Genomic DNA, 17,007 nt, shown 5'->3' with positions numbered 1-17,007 from the left:
TCTTCTTTGTTTTTCATTCCCTGTTATGAATTCCACTTCACCACTTCCCTATTCATTACATTCTTGCACCTCACTGGGTTAATAAATTCTTTTGACACCTACTGCCCCTTTCTTCCCTTGCAATCCCTCCCCCAAGAATGGTGCCCATCAATATTGCATGCCAGGGGTGTGCTTGGAGAGTACAGGTCTGACAGCTCCCCGACCCAGCAGGGAGGCTTCTCCCTTCTGTTCCAACTCAGTGATGAGAAGAACCCCTCCTCTTTCTGCCTCAAGCACTGGCTGCTAACAGCAGACTGAGAGACAGATGTTTCCAATATCCAACTATATGGCAAGGACCACTCGAAATGGATTCCACTTAAGTCTCCTTCCTTAAAAGTTTAATGCTCACTTTTCAAGGTACACTTGTAGCCGAAAGGTAAGAGCAGTGCTCACGAAAATGTAGTCACAGTTTTGTTTTGTTTTGTTTTGTTTTGTTTTGTTTTGTTTTTGCCATGATAGGAAAAGTAGAATTAGCAAGCATAAGGTTACCACTTAGGACTGATAGTATAATACCAACTATGCCACGATGACACCAAACCTTCACTCGTGTACTAAGTAATGAATTTCAGACTGGAAGGAAGGAAGAAAAACCGGGTTAAGAGGAAATGAAAACTAAGGGATGAAGCAGATGATACAGATTCGTCAAGCTGCCAATAACCGTATTATTCCTAAAAGTGCATTTCCAAGTACTTGGGTGACTTTAGATTTAATTAAAATGTGTTGTTATTCATTGAGGATGGAGATGCTGTTCAAAGAGTAAAAGGAGATAAAAAATATTTTTATTTTCTAAATAGGAAGAAAGAAAACCCATAGGTTGGTGAGATCCTAGTGAAATTTTAGAATGAGAGGAAGCAGTGATAGTCCAATTTTATTAAGGAGAAACTATGTCAAAACTTGACTGAGTTCTTAGAACTGAGGATAATAATTGTCAAGAGCTGAGGACTCTAAGATTTGACCTTACCTTGGGTGCCACGGTTTTGTGAATGCTGATAGATGACACAAGACTCCTGAGGCAGAGACAAAGGGCAGTTTGTTAGAGCAGTAGCACTATCCAGAGTTTTGTCATTTTTATGCCAATTCCCCAAACTGTAGTTCCAATAGGGAGATGTAGAGACGGTCAGATGATATCTGCACACTCAGTGGTTGCATTCCAGGAAGGACCCCTGGGCTTGGCGAGTATAGACTTTTTTATAATAGGAAGTAGACATGTTTGCCATATTCTGCAGTGGGAAGCACTATCTTTATGTTCCAAGGTGATTGCTATACAATTGCCTTGTAAGGACATGCAGAAACATGAAAGATACATGGAGAACTGTCTTCTAGCAATATATAAAATATATTATAAAATAATAAAATGAGTAAAATATATATATGTGTGTATATGTGTGTTTATATGTGTTTTATACACACACACATATATATGTGTGTATATATATTTATATATGTGTGTGTGTATATATATATATATATACATATATATAAAATAGCTGTTGTCATTTANGCGTTTTCAAGTGGCCGACACAATTATTATAAAAGAATTGGATATGGCCCTTACAATATCCACATGAATGAAATGGAAAGATGTGAACTGGACGATGTATATTTTAAATGGTTTATATTTGGCTAAACCAAAAAATTCAAATAATTGATGTCAGACTGGAGAGAGGTTTCAAGTAGTATCTTTAAAAAGGTCTTTATCGGGGCACCTGGGTGGCTCAGTCAGTTAAGCATCCGACTTTGTTTCAGGTCATGATCACGTGGCCCATGAGTTTGAGCCCTGCATCAGGCTGCCTGCTTCAGATCCCTCTCTCTTTGCCCCTCCCCTGCTCATGCTCTGTCTCTCTCTGTCTCTCAAAAATAAATAAATGTTAAAAAAAAAAAAAAAGCTTAAAAAGGTCTTTATCTTTGCCCTATTCTTGTACTATAATGTCAACAGTGATTGGAACGAGAACATAAATGGCAGGCATATCAGATTTACGGAGGATAAAAGACTGGAAGAGATAGCCAATACTTGGAGGAAAGACAGTATACAGAAATATATGCCCTGAAATTTTCTCTGAAACTGTTAAGGTGAAATTAAATAGCAAATATAAATTTCTGTATACAGGTTCACAAGCCATCACTGCAACTACAAAACTGTAGAGACTTGGCCTAAGAGCCTTTCATGTTAGGAATACACAGAGTGGTTAGCTTTAACAAGTAATGTAACCTTCTTGGGGCTTCATTGTCTCATTTAGTAAAGGAGATGCTTAACCATATTATCTCCATCTTCCTCTGCAACTCAAGCCTGCAGTAATACTTACAAATAATTACTTGATTGAGAGTAATCTAAGGCAACAATTTTGTTAAGAATTGATATAACTACATATTCCAAACCAAGGAAAATAGTAGCCCCACTATGCTGCCTGCTTGAGCATAATATTCACTTCCAGATGCCTCACTTTAGTGAAGACATAAGAACACTAATAGACACCTGTATAAAAATGAAAGATAGAAATACAGGGAGATATCTGGAAACCACGTCTTTCTAGTTGAAGTTAAAAAACTGAGAATATTTGGTCTAAAATAGAGAAGACTTTCTCGAGGCATCATAGCAATCTCTAAATATTTGAAAGGCACTCATGTTGAAGTGGAGAGAAAGCAGGCCTAAGATATGTGTAAAGAAGGGTCAGGAAGGCAAATTGTGTTTATTGTAAGAACGTTTTGTAAATTTGAATCGATAATAGGTGAGGATAGCACTCCTCAATAGGAGTGGAGTACAATTGTGGCTGTGTCTACAGCACGAACCATATGCCAGCACATTGTAGACAGGTTCCTACTTTGAATGCAAGGTGGTGCTTGTTGACCCCAGGGGCCTTGCCTCCTCTGAAACGCTGAGTTCATGACCTCTTAGCCACACTGTTCTGACAGTAGTTTTGAGCATTATGTTGAGAAGTCATTGGCTTCAGTCCCCATGCTAGCAACTTGTTTGTCGTAAGACTTTAGGCAGTCTGCCCCACACTTGACTACGTGCGCACATATCAGCTGATCCTTTGGGTTAATTTGTCCATTTATTTGTTGACTACAGTCTTGTTAGGGAAAGGACTTAAGAAAAGTTTTTTTGTAAAAAAACAACATGTGGAAATAAAGAATTTGGACCTTTGGGGCGACTGGGTGGCTCAGTCAGTTGAGAGTCCTATTTCAGCTCAGGTCATAATCTCATGGTTTGTGGCTTCAAGCCCTGCATCGGGCTTTGTGCTGACACCTCAGAACCTAGACCCCACTTCAGATTCTGTGTCTCCTCTGCCTCTTTCTTGCTTGCACTCTGTGTCTCTAACTCTCAAAAATAAATAAACTTTTTTTAAAAAGGAAAGAATTTAGATCTTTGAAGTTCTCTCTATCCAGATTCTCTGAGTATGAAGTATACAAGTGGAAAGATTTCATTTGAAATTCTAGAACTATAGAATAGAGATCCTATATTCTGCCTGGTCATATTTGAAAGAAAGAATCTGTGTTACTAGCCTGAATTATCCCTGAAAGTCATTTGGAAGGAATTTAGATCTAGGGTGTCCTTAAATCTAAAGTGATTTTTTTGAAGTATTTTTCAAGTTAGGTCCTAAAACTAAATAAATAAAAGTATTTAAAACTCTATGAGAGTAATGGCAAGTATTATCAGAAAAGATGGTTGTGGGGATGCCTGGGTGGCTCAGTCAGTTGAGCATCCGACTCTTGATTTTGGCTCAGGTCATGATCTCACAGTTTGTGGTCTTGAGCCCCACAGTGGGCTCTGAGCTGACAGCACAGAGACTGTTTGAGCTTCTCTTTCTTCTCTTCTCTTTGCCCGTGCCTCATACTCTCTCTCTCATAAATAAGTAAACTTAATTTTTTATTTAAAAAAAAGAAAAAGAAAAGATGATTGTATAACCTCATAAGGCCTCTGTTCCTTCTGGTTCCATCCTGAAAGTATCTGCGCATGAATTCAGAGGAAATTACCAAAGGCAGGTCTGTGTCTGGGGGCAGGGGATCAAAGAGCTACTGGCAGATTCACTGTTATAAATATCTGCAGTCTTGAAGATGAAAGTATTACAAAGAACATGTCTTCCCATTTAATTCTGCCTCACCACGCTTCCTCCCCTCCCCCCAAAAAATTGCCAAGAGGAAACAAATTGTACAACTTCAGGTATAAAATGTCAATGAATAGGTAGTACATGCATGCTATTGAAATGTCACTGATGCCAATCTCTGCTCTCCTCCTAGGCCACCCATGGAAGATACTCAGACACTCTTGACCCCTGTGGTGAGCTGTGGGCCTCCGGGAGCCCTGCTGACCCGCCCCGTCATCCTCACTATGCATCACTGCGCAGATCCCAACACTGAAGACTGGAAGATACAGCTCAAGAACCAGGCAGCACAGGGACAGTGGGAGGTGAGCTCCTGTTGAGAAAAAGAAAAAAACAAGAGCAATTCATTTAGATAAATTGGAGTCGTTGGGAAAACTTTTGTTTTTAAAGCAGAACGTGAATGGTGTTTTAGCTTATACTCAAAAAGAGAATGAGAGACGCAGAGAGTTTGAGAGGAGGGAAAGAGAGAATAGTTCCTGAATGCTTTTGCTCCTGATGGGTAAGCACAGTGAAAAAATGGCCAAGCATTAGCTAACTTCTAAGGAAAGTACACTGGAGGGTCTTGCACAAGTCCCTCTTGGAACATACTTACAATGTATTGGGAAGGGAAACATATATGTATATATATTTTAAATTTGCAGGTATAGAAGCATTGCAACTGGGTCAGACAATGCACAGAAAAACAGTGCATCCCTTAAGCTCCGCTAGAATGAAGAACAACTGTGGCAACTTGGCTGTCCATGTCAGTTGTCATCATAATTTGTTAAGGACAGTGCCTTAAACAAATCTTGTTCATTTTAGCAGAATCTTCAATTAGCACCTGAAGTTACGTGCAAAACAATTTGTTATATTTACCATGAGAACCTTATACCTAATACCTTAAAAGAAAAAGCTTGCATGTTTTCATTACCATCCCTTGAAATGACAGTATCTGTTGTCTAAATAAGAAATGGCCAAATTAAGCATTACATTTTCAAATATTCTTGGGAAAGCTTATTTCAGAAATATATTTTAAAAATGTCCAACAGCTTTGAAAGCTACCGCTGTATTTTCGTGTAATCATTACAAAATATTCAGTCTATATTGAATTATATACTTTGTGATTACTTATGATATTTTTCTTCTGAGAAAGAAATTTTCAGAAAGAATATATGTGAAGCTTCAGATTCAAGCCTTCAGTATTTTAGGAAAACGTAGTATTTGAGTTAGAAGGGCATCCCAGGGATTACTGTAATTTCCTTTCTGTGGACATGCTCTCCTGGCCAATGTTGGGATCACTCGTTGCCAGAGGGCTGAAAGTCCAGGACTGAAGTCTAAGGGGTAAACTTTATGTTGAGTTATGACTAGATTTAACCAGATCCAACCTCAATTGCATTTAAGCTTGAAATGATTTATCTTGAAAACATCCCAAAGTCTTAATCTCAAGTGATCCTAAATTGTTTGCACAGCTCTCTGCTTACTACCCTAATAACCCTGTTTATGGACCTGAGTAATAATAACATTAGCAAGAACAATAAAATGAAATAAAGAGACAAGAAGAGTAAAAGAGGTCAATCCTTGAGAATATGCTCTTACTCCTGTGGCAGGGACCGGGAGCATCCTTATTCTTGACTGTCATACTGCAGGCTTTCCAGAACATGCATCATTGGATGATATTTCAGGCTTACCCTCACCTTGCTGGAGAAGAAGAAAATAAAAAAAAAAAAACAAAAACACTTCTTTCCAGGTGTCCTTTTGGGGCTAAAATAAACCTGAAGGTGGTGAATTTCTCTCTTTGCCAGTTCAGTGTAAGCTTCATCTTGGAGTGCAGGTTCGGTTGGAGAACTAATTTCATGGACGGTATTAAACCCAACTCCTACTGTAGCTCAGATGATGTCGCAAGATCTACCTAAGAAACAACCACCCAAGGCGGCTACTTCTTTAATATCTTTGAGACTTAATTTATGATGACGCAGTCATTCATTTTTTGGACAAATAACCATTTGCTCACCATGAGCCGGGCCCACTGAGCCACAGTGGGAATCAAAGCAGATCTCATTCCTGCCTCTGTGAAGATTAAGTAGCCTAACACAGGGGGCGAGTCATGCCCACATGTGTAATTTACTTCACTCGTATGAAGTTTTCTTTTAAATTTGAATTAATTAAAAGTTGGAAACTATCACATAAAAAATTAAACTTTCAGTTTCCCTTGAAAAACTCAAGGCTATTTTCTCACTGGGCCTGCAATTCCTGCATAGCTGTGATGGGGTGAGATGAGTGGAAACCAACCTCTTTAGACGGGCTTGTGCTCTCCTTTACCCCAGTCTCCTCGAATCCCTGTTGTCTTCTGTCCTACATGCCTCACACATTCCTAATATGTGGCTGCCCTGGGAGGCATGTATTTTTGACCCTTAGTTTATGAGTCCTACACTTGGCCTTTCAGATGATTTCTTCCATGGCCTGAGTCATTCATATAAGTCAAAACTTGGTTGAGTCAGTAACTTTTAACAATATTCATCATGTCCATTAATTTTTATTTCTTGCTAAATATTTTCAAAAACTAAAAGGATAGGCTGTTTAGCCAGAGAGAGGTGTCTTAAAAGCACTGAGTTTGCCATATTGTACTTTCTGTGGAGTCCAACAGCCCAGGTTATTGAGGAAAAGCAATGTATTGCTTTGAAAAGTAATTGGTGGGTGAGTTTGGAAGAACACAGTAGAATGGTATTGCATAATTCCTTAATCTCTCTAAGTCTTTTCAAACCCCTAGACTTTGGTGAGGAAACCTATTATACTATAATGACATTGAAATAAAACAGTACTTTTGGAATCCGTAAGAAACTTAGAGATTAAAACATTAAATTCTCAATAAACAAATAAATCAAATATTAAATTCTCAGAAATGGGTAATAAACTCAGTTACACTGATATTAGGATAACTCATGAATTCCTTTTGGAATTTCATGTTGATTCCAGTAAGGTAGATTCTCAGATCAAAAATGTTAAATAGAGAGCCACCTAAATGAAGAATATTAGCAGTATGAAGGCAAGGGGACGTAAGGGAGAGAATGATGAAGAATGGAGAAAGAGCTATATTAAAGCTTGAGGATGACAAAAACAAACAAACAAACAAACAGCAAAGAGAGAAGGATGAGCATAACTAGCAGAAGACATCCTGCTCTGTCTGCCATACTGGCCACCATCATGGCGGCCAGCAGAACCCACAGCAGCTCAGCCACCGCTCCTTCCTCCTTGTCCTGCAGGATGTGGTTGTGGTTGGGGAGGAGAACTTCACTACCCCCTGCTACATTCAGCTGGACGCAGAGGCTTGCCACCTCCTCACAGAGAACCTAAGCACCTACGCCCTGGTCGGGCAGTCCACCACCAAAGCTGCCGCAAAGCGCCTGAAGCTAGCCATCTTTGGGCCACTCTGCTGCTCGTCCCTGGAGTACAGTGTTCGAGTCTACTGTCTGGATGACACCCAGGATGCTCTGAAGGTAAATAGCTCCTGTCTGCCCCTCCTTCTTTACCTTTACACTGAAGCCAAGGTTTGGTGTGGTGGCGCCCACCCAGAGAAGATGTGTATGTGTTTGTGCACCCCAGTGAGTGGACACAAGTATCTGGGCCCAAAAGATGCAGTTAAAAAAAATAAAATAGGCATTTCTCTGAGGCCATGCTGATAAATGAGTGGTTTCCACTGTGCTGATTCCTCCCAAGGGCTACTTTTGTTTACCTTCCTTGATTTCCTTTAATGAAAAATTTAGAAGAAGTAGGAGAATTTGGCAACGAGACATGGATGGTAAATAATCTGTTTCCATGTTTATCTCAGCTGTGTGCTTCCTAAAAAAGGAATTGGCGTAATTGCTCACACTGTATGTTCCTCTTGTGTGCCACTTCATTTATATGCTTTCCCATTCTTTTTATGAGGACTGTGAGGAAGAGGGTTAGCATTTGACAACAGGCTGCTGCTTTGCAGAATAAATGAGCTTAATTCCTGGTGCTATTATTGCAATTCATTCTATCCCATTTGAAGCTTTAAAAGATATTGTAAGTGCCTTTGAAGAAGTTATGATCTGGAAGGAGGAATAAAAGAAGTCTTCCAAGGACTGGAGACAAGTCAGAGTCTGATAAATGCCAAAGATGAATGTGGGTTCTCTGGGAGTTCAGAAGAGGGGGGATAATATTATTTTGAGGAGATTTGAAAAGGAGCTAACATTTAAATTTGGCCCAAATGGAAGGTAGGTTTTGACCAGCATAATGGGAAAAAATACAAACTTTCTAGGTGCAAGGAACAGCGTGAAGAAGCACAGAACAGTAAAGACAGACTCCATACTAGCATATTTCCAATAAGCCTTGAATGGCACATAAGAGTTTTATTGAGATGGACCTCAACTGCCAGACAGAGGAGTTGAAATTGGGTCTTGAGTTACTGGAGAGGCAGTGGAGAGATTTAAACCAACAAAAGACATGATCAGAAATATATGTTAGAAATATTAGTCCGGAGGGGTGCCTGGGTGGCTCAGTTGATTTAGCGCCTAACTCTTGATTTCCGCTCAGGTCATGATCTCATCAACCACGAGATTGACCCTCAAGTCAGGCTCTGTGCTGACAGTGCGGAGCCTGCTTGTGATTCTCTCAGTCTCTACCCTTCCTTCGCCGCTCTCTGTCTCTCTCACTCTCCCTCTCCCTCTCTCAAAATAAATAAAACTTAAAAAAGAAAAAGAAATATTAGTCCGACACCAGTAGAAAGATAGAGCCAAGAAGAAAAGCATGGAAGATCTGGGCTTATAGCAGAGGAGCGAGGAGCGGGGAATAGGTGTGGAAGGTCCTGTTCAAGATGCTCCCGTCGGACTTGGTGAACAGCGCTGAATGGAGCAGAAGATCCAGTCTGCCTCTCAGTAACAGTACCACCCCTAGGGGACAGGTAGCTTTGGGGTGTGGCTCTGATGACTTTGCTTTTGGAATATGGAGTTAGAGGTAGGATTAGACATCAGGACAAAGAGGCCCAGGGGACAGTTAGAAATATGGGTGTGGGTCTCTGGACAGAGAGCAGATCCTGAAGTAGAGACTCAGGAACCGACTCTATTATACTGATATTTGTCATCCCTGTGATCTACTATCGAGGGAGAGCAGAGAGATAACGTTAAACAACATTGTAAAAAATAACACACATGGGCTGCAGTCTAGGCTGCACCCCTAATATAGGTTGCTGGGAGAGCCATGCCCTAGAACATACGGACCAAAGGAAGCCCTACCATGGCAGGGGGTGAGGAAGGGCAGCCAGCAAAGGAGCTATCAAAGGATAAGCACCCAGAGGAGGAAAAAGAGAAGAGGGAGAAAAATGTGTCAAGGAAAGAACCAGGGGAAGAATTTTTTTCTTTCTAAATATCAAAGCATTTCCTTCTGGAGTTTCCATCCAGAAAGTAGTTCTGGGTCACAAAAACTGAGTGCTGCAGGTTGGGTCTGTGGAGGGGATGAGACACAGGATATGTTTTTGATGGCTGACCTTGTAGGAGTTTCTGATGTTGAATAAATGATGTGAACCCGCAGCTGTAGTGTGAAACTTATGGTTATTTCTTTTATATTCCTTGCAGATGTGATACTTCTAAGGCACTGTCAGGGTGGAAATCGTCCTAGGCTTAAGTTCTTTCACAGGGAAAGCGGTATTTGTAAGGGAGCCATGGGATCTGATTAAGGCAAATCTTTTAACAATTCCAAGAGGAACCACTGCCAGAAACGTACCATGGAAGATCTGCATCATATTTGAAATGTTTGATACACATATTTTATATTCATACACGTAGTTCTTCTACTTAGGTCCTTTCTTGACCTTTTTCCCCAACAGAAACCCACAAATCCATGCCAAGAAGGTAATAATTCAATAAAGCGATTTTAATTGTTTTAATTAGTGGAAAGAAATGCAAATGGTCAACACCGAGAATGATTGACAAACAGGATTAAGCAGTAAAAACAACCAAGAGCAGTTTGAATCATGGTCAGTGCTTTCCAAATAGACATTTATGAATTCTCGGTATCTGGGGATCCAGCACTTAGCCTGAAACAAATATGAATAATGGATAAGGCTTTCTTGCACCTCATGGCCTTTTAATAATGCAGAAATACCAAAATCCTAGTTATAGGTAAAGGATCTATCTAACATACTGAAGAGACAATTAGTTCAGTCCCAGCAACGCTGCTTAACACCGACGCTTGAATTGGAACCTTGGGGCTGATTTTCAGAAAGGCCCCTTCTTACCTGAATTCTGCCCTCTTAACCCCCTGCTTGCCTGTGCTCCCAGCGCTCTCTGCCGTCTCTCTGCTTCTCTAACCATCTAACCATCGTTGCCCATAAATACTCTCTTCTGCTTTGCCCTTTCCAAACACCTCCTCCTGCTGCCCACCTGCTTCCCCCTCACGCCCTTCCTAATCAGTAGTTCTCCGTCCCACACATATAGGAATCAGTTGGGGAGCTTTAAAAAAGACTTGCTCCAGGGATGCCTGGGTGGTTCAGTTGGTTAAGCTTCCTACTCTTGATTTCGGCTCAGGTTATGATCTCACAGTTTGTGGGTTCGAGCCCCAGTGCAGGTTCCATCATTTATTCAGTGCGGAGCCTGCGTAGGATACTCTTTATCCCCCTCTCTCTCTGAACCTTCAGTGCTCTCTCTCTGTCTCAAAATAAATAAACTTGAAAAAAAAAAAAAAAAAAGACTTGCTCTAGGGTCCTAATGCAAACGCTCTGAGCTAATTGGTCTGGGTATTGGGGTGTTTCTTTTAGCACTCCCTGGGTTATTCTATTGTGCGACCAGATTAAGAACTATATCTTAAACACTTCCATGGATCTTTTTGGAACTTCAGCCCTACTAAGAACAAAGTCCCCTACACCCTTGAGTCATCCTCTCCACCCTTCCTTCACCTACTCACATTAAGGGCAACCAGATCTTCCCATGACATGACCTGCCTCATAACTCCTGTACCAAAGACCACACCCTCTAACTAACCACAAAGCATCAAGGAAGAGTTCTAGTACTTCTCATACCCCATGATCACTTCTGGGGCATTGTTCTGCTTGGAAGGTTAGCTTTTTCTTTTCTTTTTTTTCTTTCTTTCTTTCTTTCTTTTTTTTTTAATTGAGTTCTGAGAGAGAGAGAGCGTGAGCAGGGGAGGGTCAGAGAGAGAGGGAGACACAGACTCTGAAACAGGCTCCAGGCTCCGAACTAGTTGTCAGCACAGAGCCCGACGCGGGGCTCAGATCCACAAACCGTGAGATCATGACTTGAGTCGAAGTCAGACGCCCAACCCACGGAGCCACCCAGGCGCCCCGAAGTTTGGCTTTTTCTAACACCATTCGTATTCTGTTACTCTGTTATTCATGACCTATTTCAGTTCCTTAGCCCAGAACCTCATGGTCCCTATCTCCAGCCTAGCAGTACCTGCCTCATGGTCTTCCTTCCCACTCATTTTGTTCCTGTCAACTTCTCAGACTCAGAGTCACCATTAATCACAATTCTTTGCCCAAAGTTATTCTGGTAACCTTCACATCATCCCACATTATCTATCTGCCAGCTTAGACATGGTCTGGATTTCACCTTCATTAACGTCTCCACCTGCAAAACTGCACGTTTCCAACCACAATATTTGACCTTCCATCTCTCGAACACGAAGGGTATGCAGACCACCTCTGGTTCTTAAGAAAGACCTCCCTCAATCTTCTCTGGTGGCCTGGTCCACAGACCCTCCTCTCTTCTTACCCAGATCTTCAGGGAACTCAACGCCACTCTAAATCCTTGCCAGCTTGAGCTGCTAAATTTCTGGAAAATTCTGAAAATTCTGATTTCCACAGCTAAAGATGACTTCCCCTGAACAAGCCCTCCCACTCTACCTCCAGGTTGTTGAGTTGCTTTGAAAAATCATAAATTAGTGCTTGAGTCCATGCTACTCTCAAGGTGGCTGCCCTAAGCTAAGCCACCTCTCCTTCTCCATACTCCTTTCATTTGTCCCTTCTTGACTCCCCACTTTTCACATAGCGCTCCTTTCAGGTCTCTCCTGCTTTCCCCAAGTCCCTAATTACATGGCAGCCCCTCCATGCTTCCCAGTGACCCAACTCCTACTGCACCACTCAAGGGACACTCCCTCAGCTCCTGTCCTTTATTCTTTTTTTTTAATGCTTTTTTTTTTTATTTATTTCTGACAGAGAGAGAGAGAGAGACAGCATGAGCAGGGGAGGGTCAGAGAGAGAGGGAGACACAGAATCTGAAACATGCTCCAGGCTCTGAGCTAGCTGTCAGCACAGAGCCCAACATGGGGCTCAAACCTATGAACCGTGAGATCATGACCTGAGCCGAAGTCGGATGCTTAACCAACAGAGACACCCAGGCGCCCCATGTCCTTTACTCTTCAAACCGTTTATTTCAACCTCTCTTCACCCCGCCTGGGTTCTGATGGAAAGGAGCTCTACTTCCTTGTTTGTGCTTTAATCCAACTGCTGTACCCTGTGCATTTCCAGCACAGCAAATGGTGCCCGAAAGTGGGTCTCCCCAGACTTGATATTTTCTTATAGCTACCACTGTGTGCTGGGGATTTCTTCTGAACTGCAGAAACCCTCCTGGGATGTGGGACTGGGTCAGAGATAGGGCTCAGCGGAGCACATTCTCAGGGGATCAGAACTCTACAGTCTGGAAAAAACTGTGGCCCGGTGTCTGGAAGTGAACATATCTAGAATATTAGTTCCCACTCTTTTATCATATGTGCTTATACTGTCTGTGTGGATGGGAAGCAAAAAAAAAAAAAAAAAAAAAAAAAAGAGAGAGAGAGAGACCACCACATCAGTCTCCAGCAACCCTGATGCATCCTTTCATCTCCCCACCCAGCTCTTTGAGTTCGGTAGCCTTGGTGACAATTCCCTGAGTTTTGTTGAGCCCGCAGCAGAAATGGCCTCCTGTAACTTAAAAGCTGTGTTTAACAATTCGGAAGCATTGCTGAGAATTAGGATGCTGGAAGTGAGTGCCGGAGTAAAAGTCAAGGCTGCTGGGAGACAGGGGTTTCGTCCTTTCATGTACCTTTCAGGTGGGTTTTTCTCCCATGCAAGTGCTCAGAGGATGGGGGAGGGGGTGATGTGCAGGTTGAATTAATGTAGAGAGATAAAGATGCTAAGAACTGTGAAAACAGTTTAGAGGCAATTCTTTGCCCACACAGAGAGGTCACGTCTATTATAAAGATTGAGTTGGGCCACAGATCAGTTTTTCTGTTTCCCTTCTCTTCCGGTGATGAAAGTAATAATATTGGTGTTTTCCTCCCATTATTTGAGACTTAAATCCCATATAAAAAGACCAGAAATTAGGGACTCCTGGGTGGCTCAGTTGGTTAAGCGTCTGACTTTGGTTCAGGTCATTATCTCGTAGTTCGTGGGTTCAAGCCCCACATTGGACTCTGTGCTGACAGCTTAGAGCCTGGAGCCTGCTTTGGATTCTGTGTCTCCCTCTCTCTCAGTTCCCCCCCCCCCCATTCTCACTCTGCCCCTCTTTCTCAAAAATAAATAAACATGAAAAAATTTTTTAAAAGACCAGAAATTAATAGAGAACAAGATTGTATTTGGGTAAGTTTTAAAACACTCAGGGAGAAACCCACGTGGAAATAAGTCATATCGGTCCCGCCGACCTAAAGGTACAATTCCTAAGATTTTCCCTTTGTAATAAAGAGATTTATACTAACCCTAAGATTCAGAACCTTAAAAAAAAGAGTTATTTGTATACATTATGGGCCACATGTAATGTTTCTGGAATTTCTGACCAAAATAAGTGAATTAACATAAGCCGGCTCTTTTCATGTAGTCATTTGGCATAGAGAAGAGCCTTCTTTGGATTTCTTCAGCTTTCACATACCCTGATTCAGGCTGTGGTCTAGTATAGAAACTCTGAACGCTCATATTGTGTGGAAAAGAAGAGAAAATGAAAGAAATACTGAAAATGAAAGGAAGTAGGAAGTCTAGTTGAGGGCTGTGTTATACTCAGTATCTTGGGTGCAGCTGTAGACACTATCCTGGAAAAGCTCTTATTTTCATCCTTGCACCTGGTGCCTTCCAGTGTCCTTCTGATGCCCCATCCTGCAGCTCTGACCCCACAGAACGCAGCACACCTCAAGCCTGCCTCTTCTGGGCTTATGAAGGCTGGCCCTGTATTGAATTGGCCCCCTTAGCCTTCTCTTTTCTTTCAATTCCTTCAGACAACCTCAAAATAGTGTGACCCATGTTTCAGGATGCTGGTCTATGCAATTAAATTAATATATTTGTACATGTAACACAAGCATTAGATAACATCGAAAAATGCATTAAAGCTTACACATGTATTTTCCTTTCTCTTTTCTTGTTTTTCTTTCTGCCTAGTGTGTAGAAGGAGTGTAGTATGATAGGGAAACTTGGGTGAGGCCGGCTAACTCGATTGGTTCTGTCCTTCCTCAAGTCTGTGGCTCTAGTCATTGAACTTGACCTCTTTAACAGTCATTTGCTGTACATCAGGGACCCTTACAAGATTCAAGGAGATCAAAGTTATTAAATTTCCAAGCACAAAACAGATATTTGATGATGTTCATTATCCCTAGATGGGCATTTAGGTATAATGGTATTTTAAAGATAATGGCTCAATGAAGATATTAAATCTAATTATGATGTGATTGTGGAGTGAGTTTCAGGTTTGTTGTCACGCTAGTTGGTCAGCCATTTAGGGACAGGGATCTTTTGGGTGAATCTAAATTTACTGAGCCTTTTATTACCTTCTCTTGAGACTGGGCCCTGGCCCTACCATATATTTTGGAATTTATTTTTTTTTTGAGAGAGAGAGAAAGAAAAGAGAGAGAAGATAAAAATTGTGGTAGGCAGTGTAAAGGCCCCCAAAGATAACTGTATACAATGTTCAGAACCTATAAATACATTACCTTACATGGCAAAAGGGACTTCACAAATATGATTAAGGGTATGAGCTTCGAGGTGAAGATATTATCCTGGATTTTCTGGGTGAGTCTAATCTAATTACATGGTGCTTAACAATGGGGAACTTCAGGGGCGCCTGGGTGGCTCAGTCGGTTTAGTGTCCGACTTCGGTTCAGGTCATGATCTCGAGGTTTGTAAGTTAGGTTTGTGAGTTGGAGCCCCCATTGAGCTAACTGCTGCTCTCAGCACAGAGCCTGCTTTGGATCTTTTGTTTGTCTCTTTCTCTCTCTCTGCCATTCCCCTGTTCGTGCTCTGTCTCCCTCAAAAAATAATAAGCCATTAAAATATGCTTAAATGGTTTATTTATTATTGAGAGAGAGAGAGAGACAGAGCATGAGCATGAACAGGGGAGGGACAGAGACAGGGGGAGACACAGAATCCCAAGCAGGCCCCAGGCTCTGAGCTGTCAGCACAGAGCCTGACATGGGACTTGAACCTGCCAACCAGGAGATCATGACTTGAGCCAAAATAAGATGCTTAACCGACTGAGACACCTGGTGCCCCGATAAATAAAACATTTTAAAAACTTTTTTTAAAAAGTAGAAAACTTCTCTCAGCTGTAGTTGAAGGGAGCTATAACTGTGGAGGAGAGAGCAGAGAAATGTGCCATTGGTGACTTTGAAAGATGAAGGAAGGCGACCCTGAGCCAAAGAATGTAGTCAACCTCTGGGAGGTAGAAAAGACAAAAAAGCAAATTCTCCCCTAGAGACTTCAAAAAGAAAGGCAGCCTTACTAACACCTTGACTTTGCCCCCAGTGGGTCTGGTGGTCAGACTTTTGATCTACACAACTGCAGGGTAGTAAATTTGTATTGTCTAGAGTCATTAGGCTTATAGTAATTTCTTACTGCGAAATTCCTTACTTCTTACTGCGAAGAGAAACTTATATAGAAATTAAAGAGTAAATGTTCAGTGGTGAAAATAAGTACAAGATGACTTCAGAGGTTCTAGAACAACCTACAGAGTCCTATTGCTAATTACAGAGATGTGAGAGATCATCTTTTCCTTAGATGTACACGAAGAGGTGGACAAGGAACACCGTCACTGCCTTAAGTGCCACACTTCGGCTTTTTGCTTTAAAAGTGTCACAGGGTGCCCTGACTGGGCATGCTGGAAGCGACAGCTTAGGCCAAGCATCAGTGGCGGCGGCAGCTGCGGGAGCAGCGAGGGAGCCCCGGAAACCCAGTGACTCGATGGGAAATGTTTGCATAGGGTCACGGGAGCCCAGCCTTGTTATTATGAGGATGAAGTCCCGCAGACACACTCAGTGGGGGGAGCCCAGCACCCGGTGTGAGCACAGGAAGGATAGGTGGCAGACCGAGACGGTGGTGACCCGAGCAGGTGGGAGAGGTGGCCGACACTTGGAGGTGCCCCACCAGGCCCTGCAGCCAGGGGCCCGCAGGCCACAGGAGGAGTCAGCACGTGGGCAGAGAGCAGCTTGGCGACGAGCTGGCAGGACGCGGCAGAGACGGGCTCTCCGTGGCCTCTGCCCGGGAATCATGCAGGCCCGCCGCAGCTGGGGGAGCGACAGTGGAGAAAGCCTCGGTAGCAAAAAGAGGAATTTCTCATCCCCAGCGACAAGGGCAGGTCTCCACAAGGAAGTAAAGAATTAATGGAGCAAGGCAGGTTCCACAGTCTGAATGGAGATGTGGTTTTTTTTCTTAAACACAAGCCTGCACGGCTCTGGAGGGTTGGTCTTTTGAGGCTGAGCCCCTGGGCGGGCTGGAGGTATGCTGAGTTTAGGCCTTCGAGGCCCCTGGCCCCACGTGGTAGAAATGTGGTGAAGGCGGGGCACGGGTCTTGAACTGCACAACTCCGTCTCCAGTGCTTGGTCTGATGGCTGGGGACAGAGCGGGGAGTGTGGGTCCCTGTCTGCAAAGTGGCGCAGCCAACTGGGGCTGACAATCTGGGGC

The 17,007-nt window shown here is 42.5% G+C and overlaps 1 protein-coding gene across 3 annotated transcripts in view; it reads left to right on the top strand.

Annotated features, from left to right (window-relative positions):
* UNC5C (unc-5 netrin receptor C) overlaps positions 1-17,007 on the top strand; it is a 363,130-nt gene that overhangs the window by 323,579 nt on the left and 22,544 nt on the right. For all 3 annotated transcript variants that reach the window (XM_077762331.1, XM_077762330.1, XM_077762329.1), the window contains 2 exons: positions 4,276-4,444; positions 7,379-7,612. In XM_077762331.1, coding sequence (XP_077618457.1) covers positions 4,276-4,444; positions 7,379-7,612 — 403 coding nt within the window. The remainder of the gene's footprint in view (positions 1-4,275; positions 4,445-7,378; positions 7,613-17,007) is intronic.

The sequence above is a fragment of the Crocuta crocuta genome, unplaced genomic scaffold (genome assembly GCF_008692635.1).
Source record: "Crocuta crocuta isolate KB4526 unplaced genomic scaffold, BGI_CrCroc_1.0 scaffold83, whole genome shotgun sequence".
Classification (NCBI taxonomy): domain Eukaryota; kingdom Metazoa; phylum Chordata; class Mammalia; order Carnivora; family Hyaenidae; genus Crocuta; species Crocuta crocuta.
The sequence above is the reverse complement of the archived record's forward strand: the minus strand, read 5'-3'. Positions and strand labels throughout refer to the sequence as shown.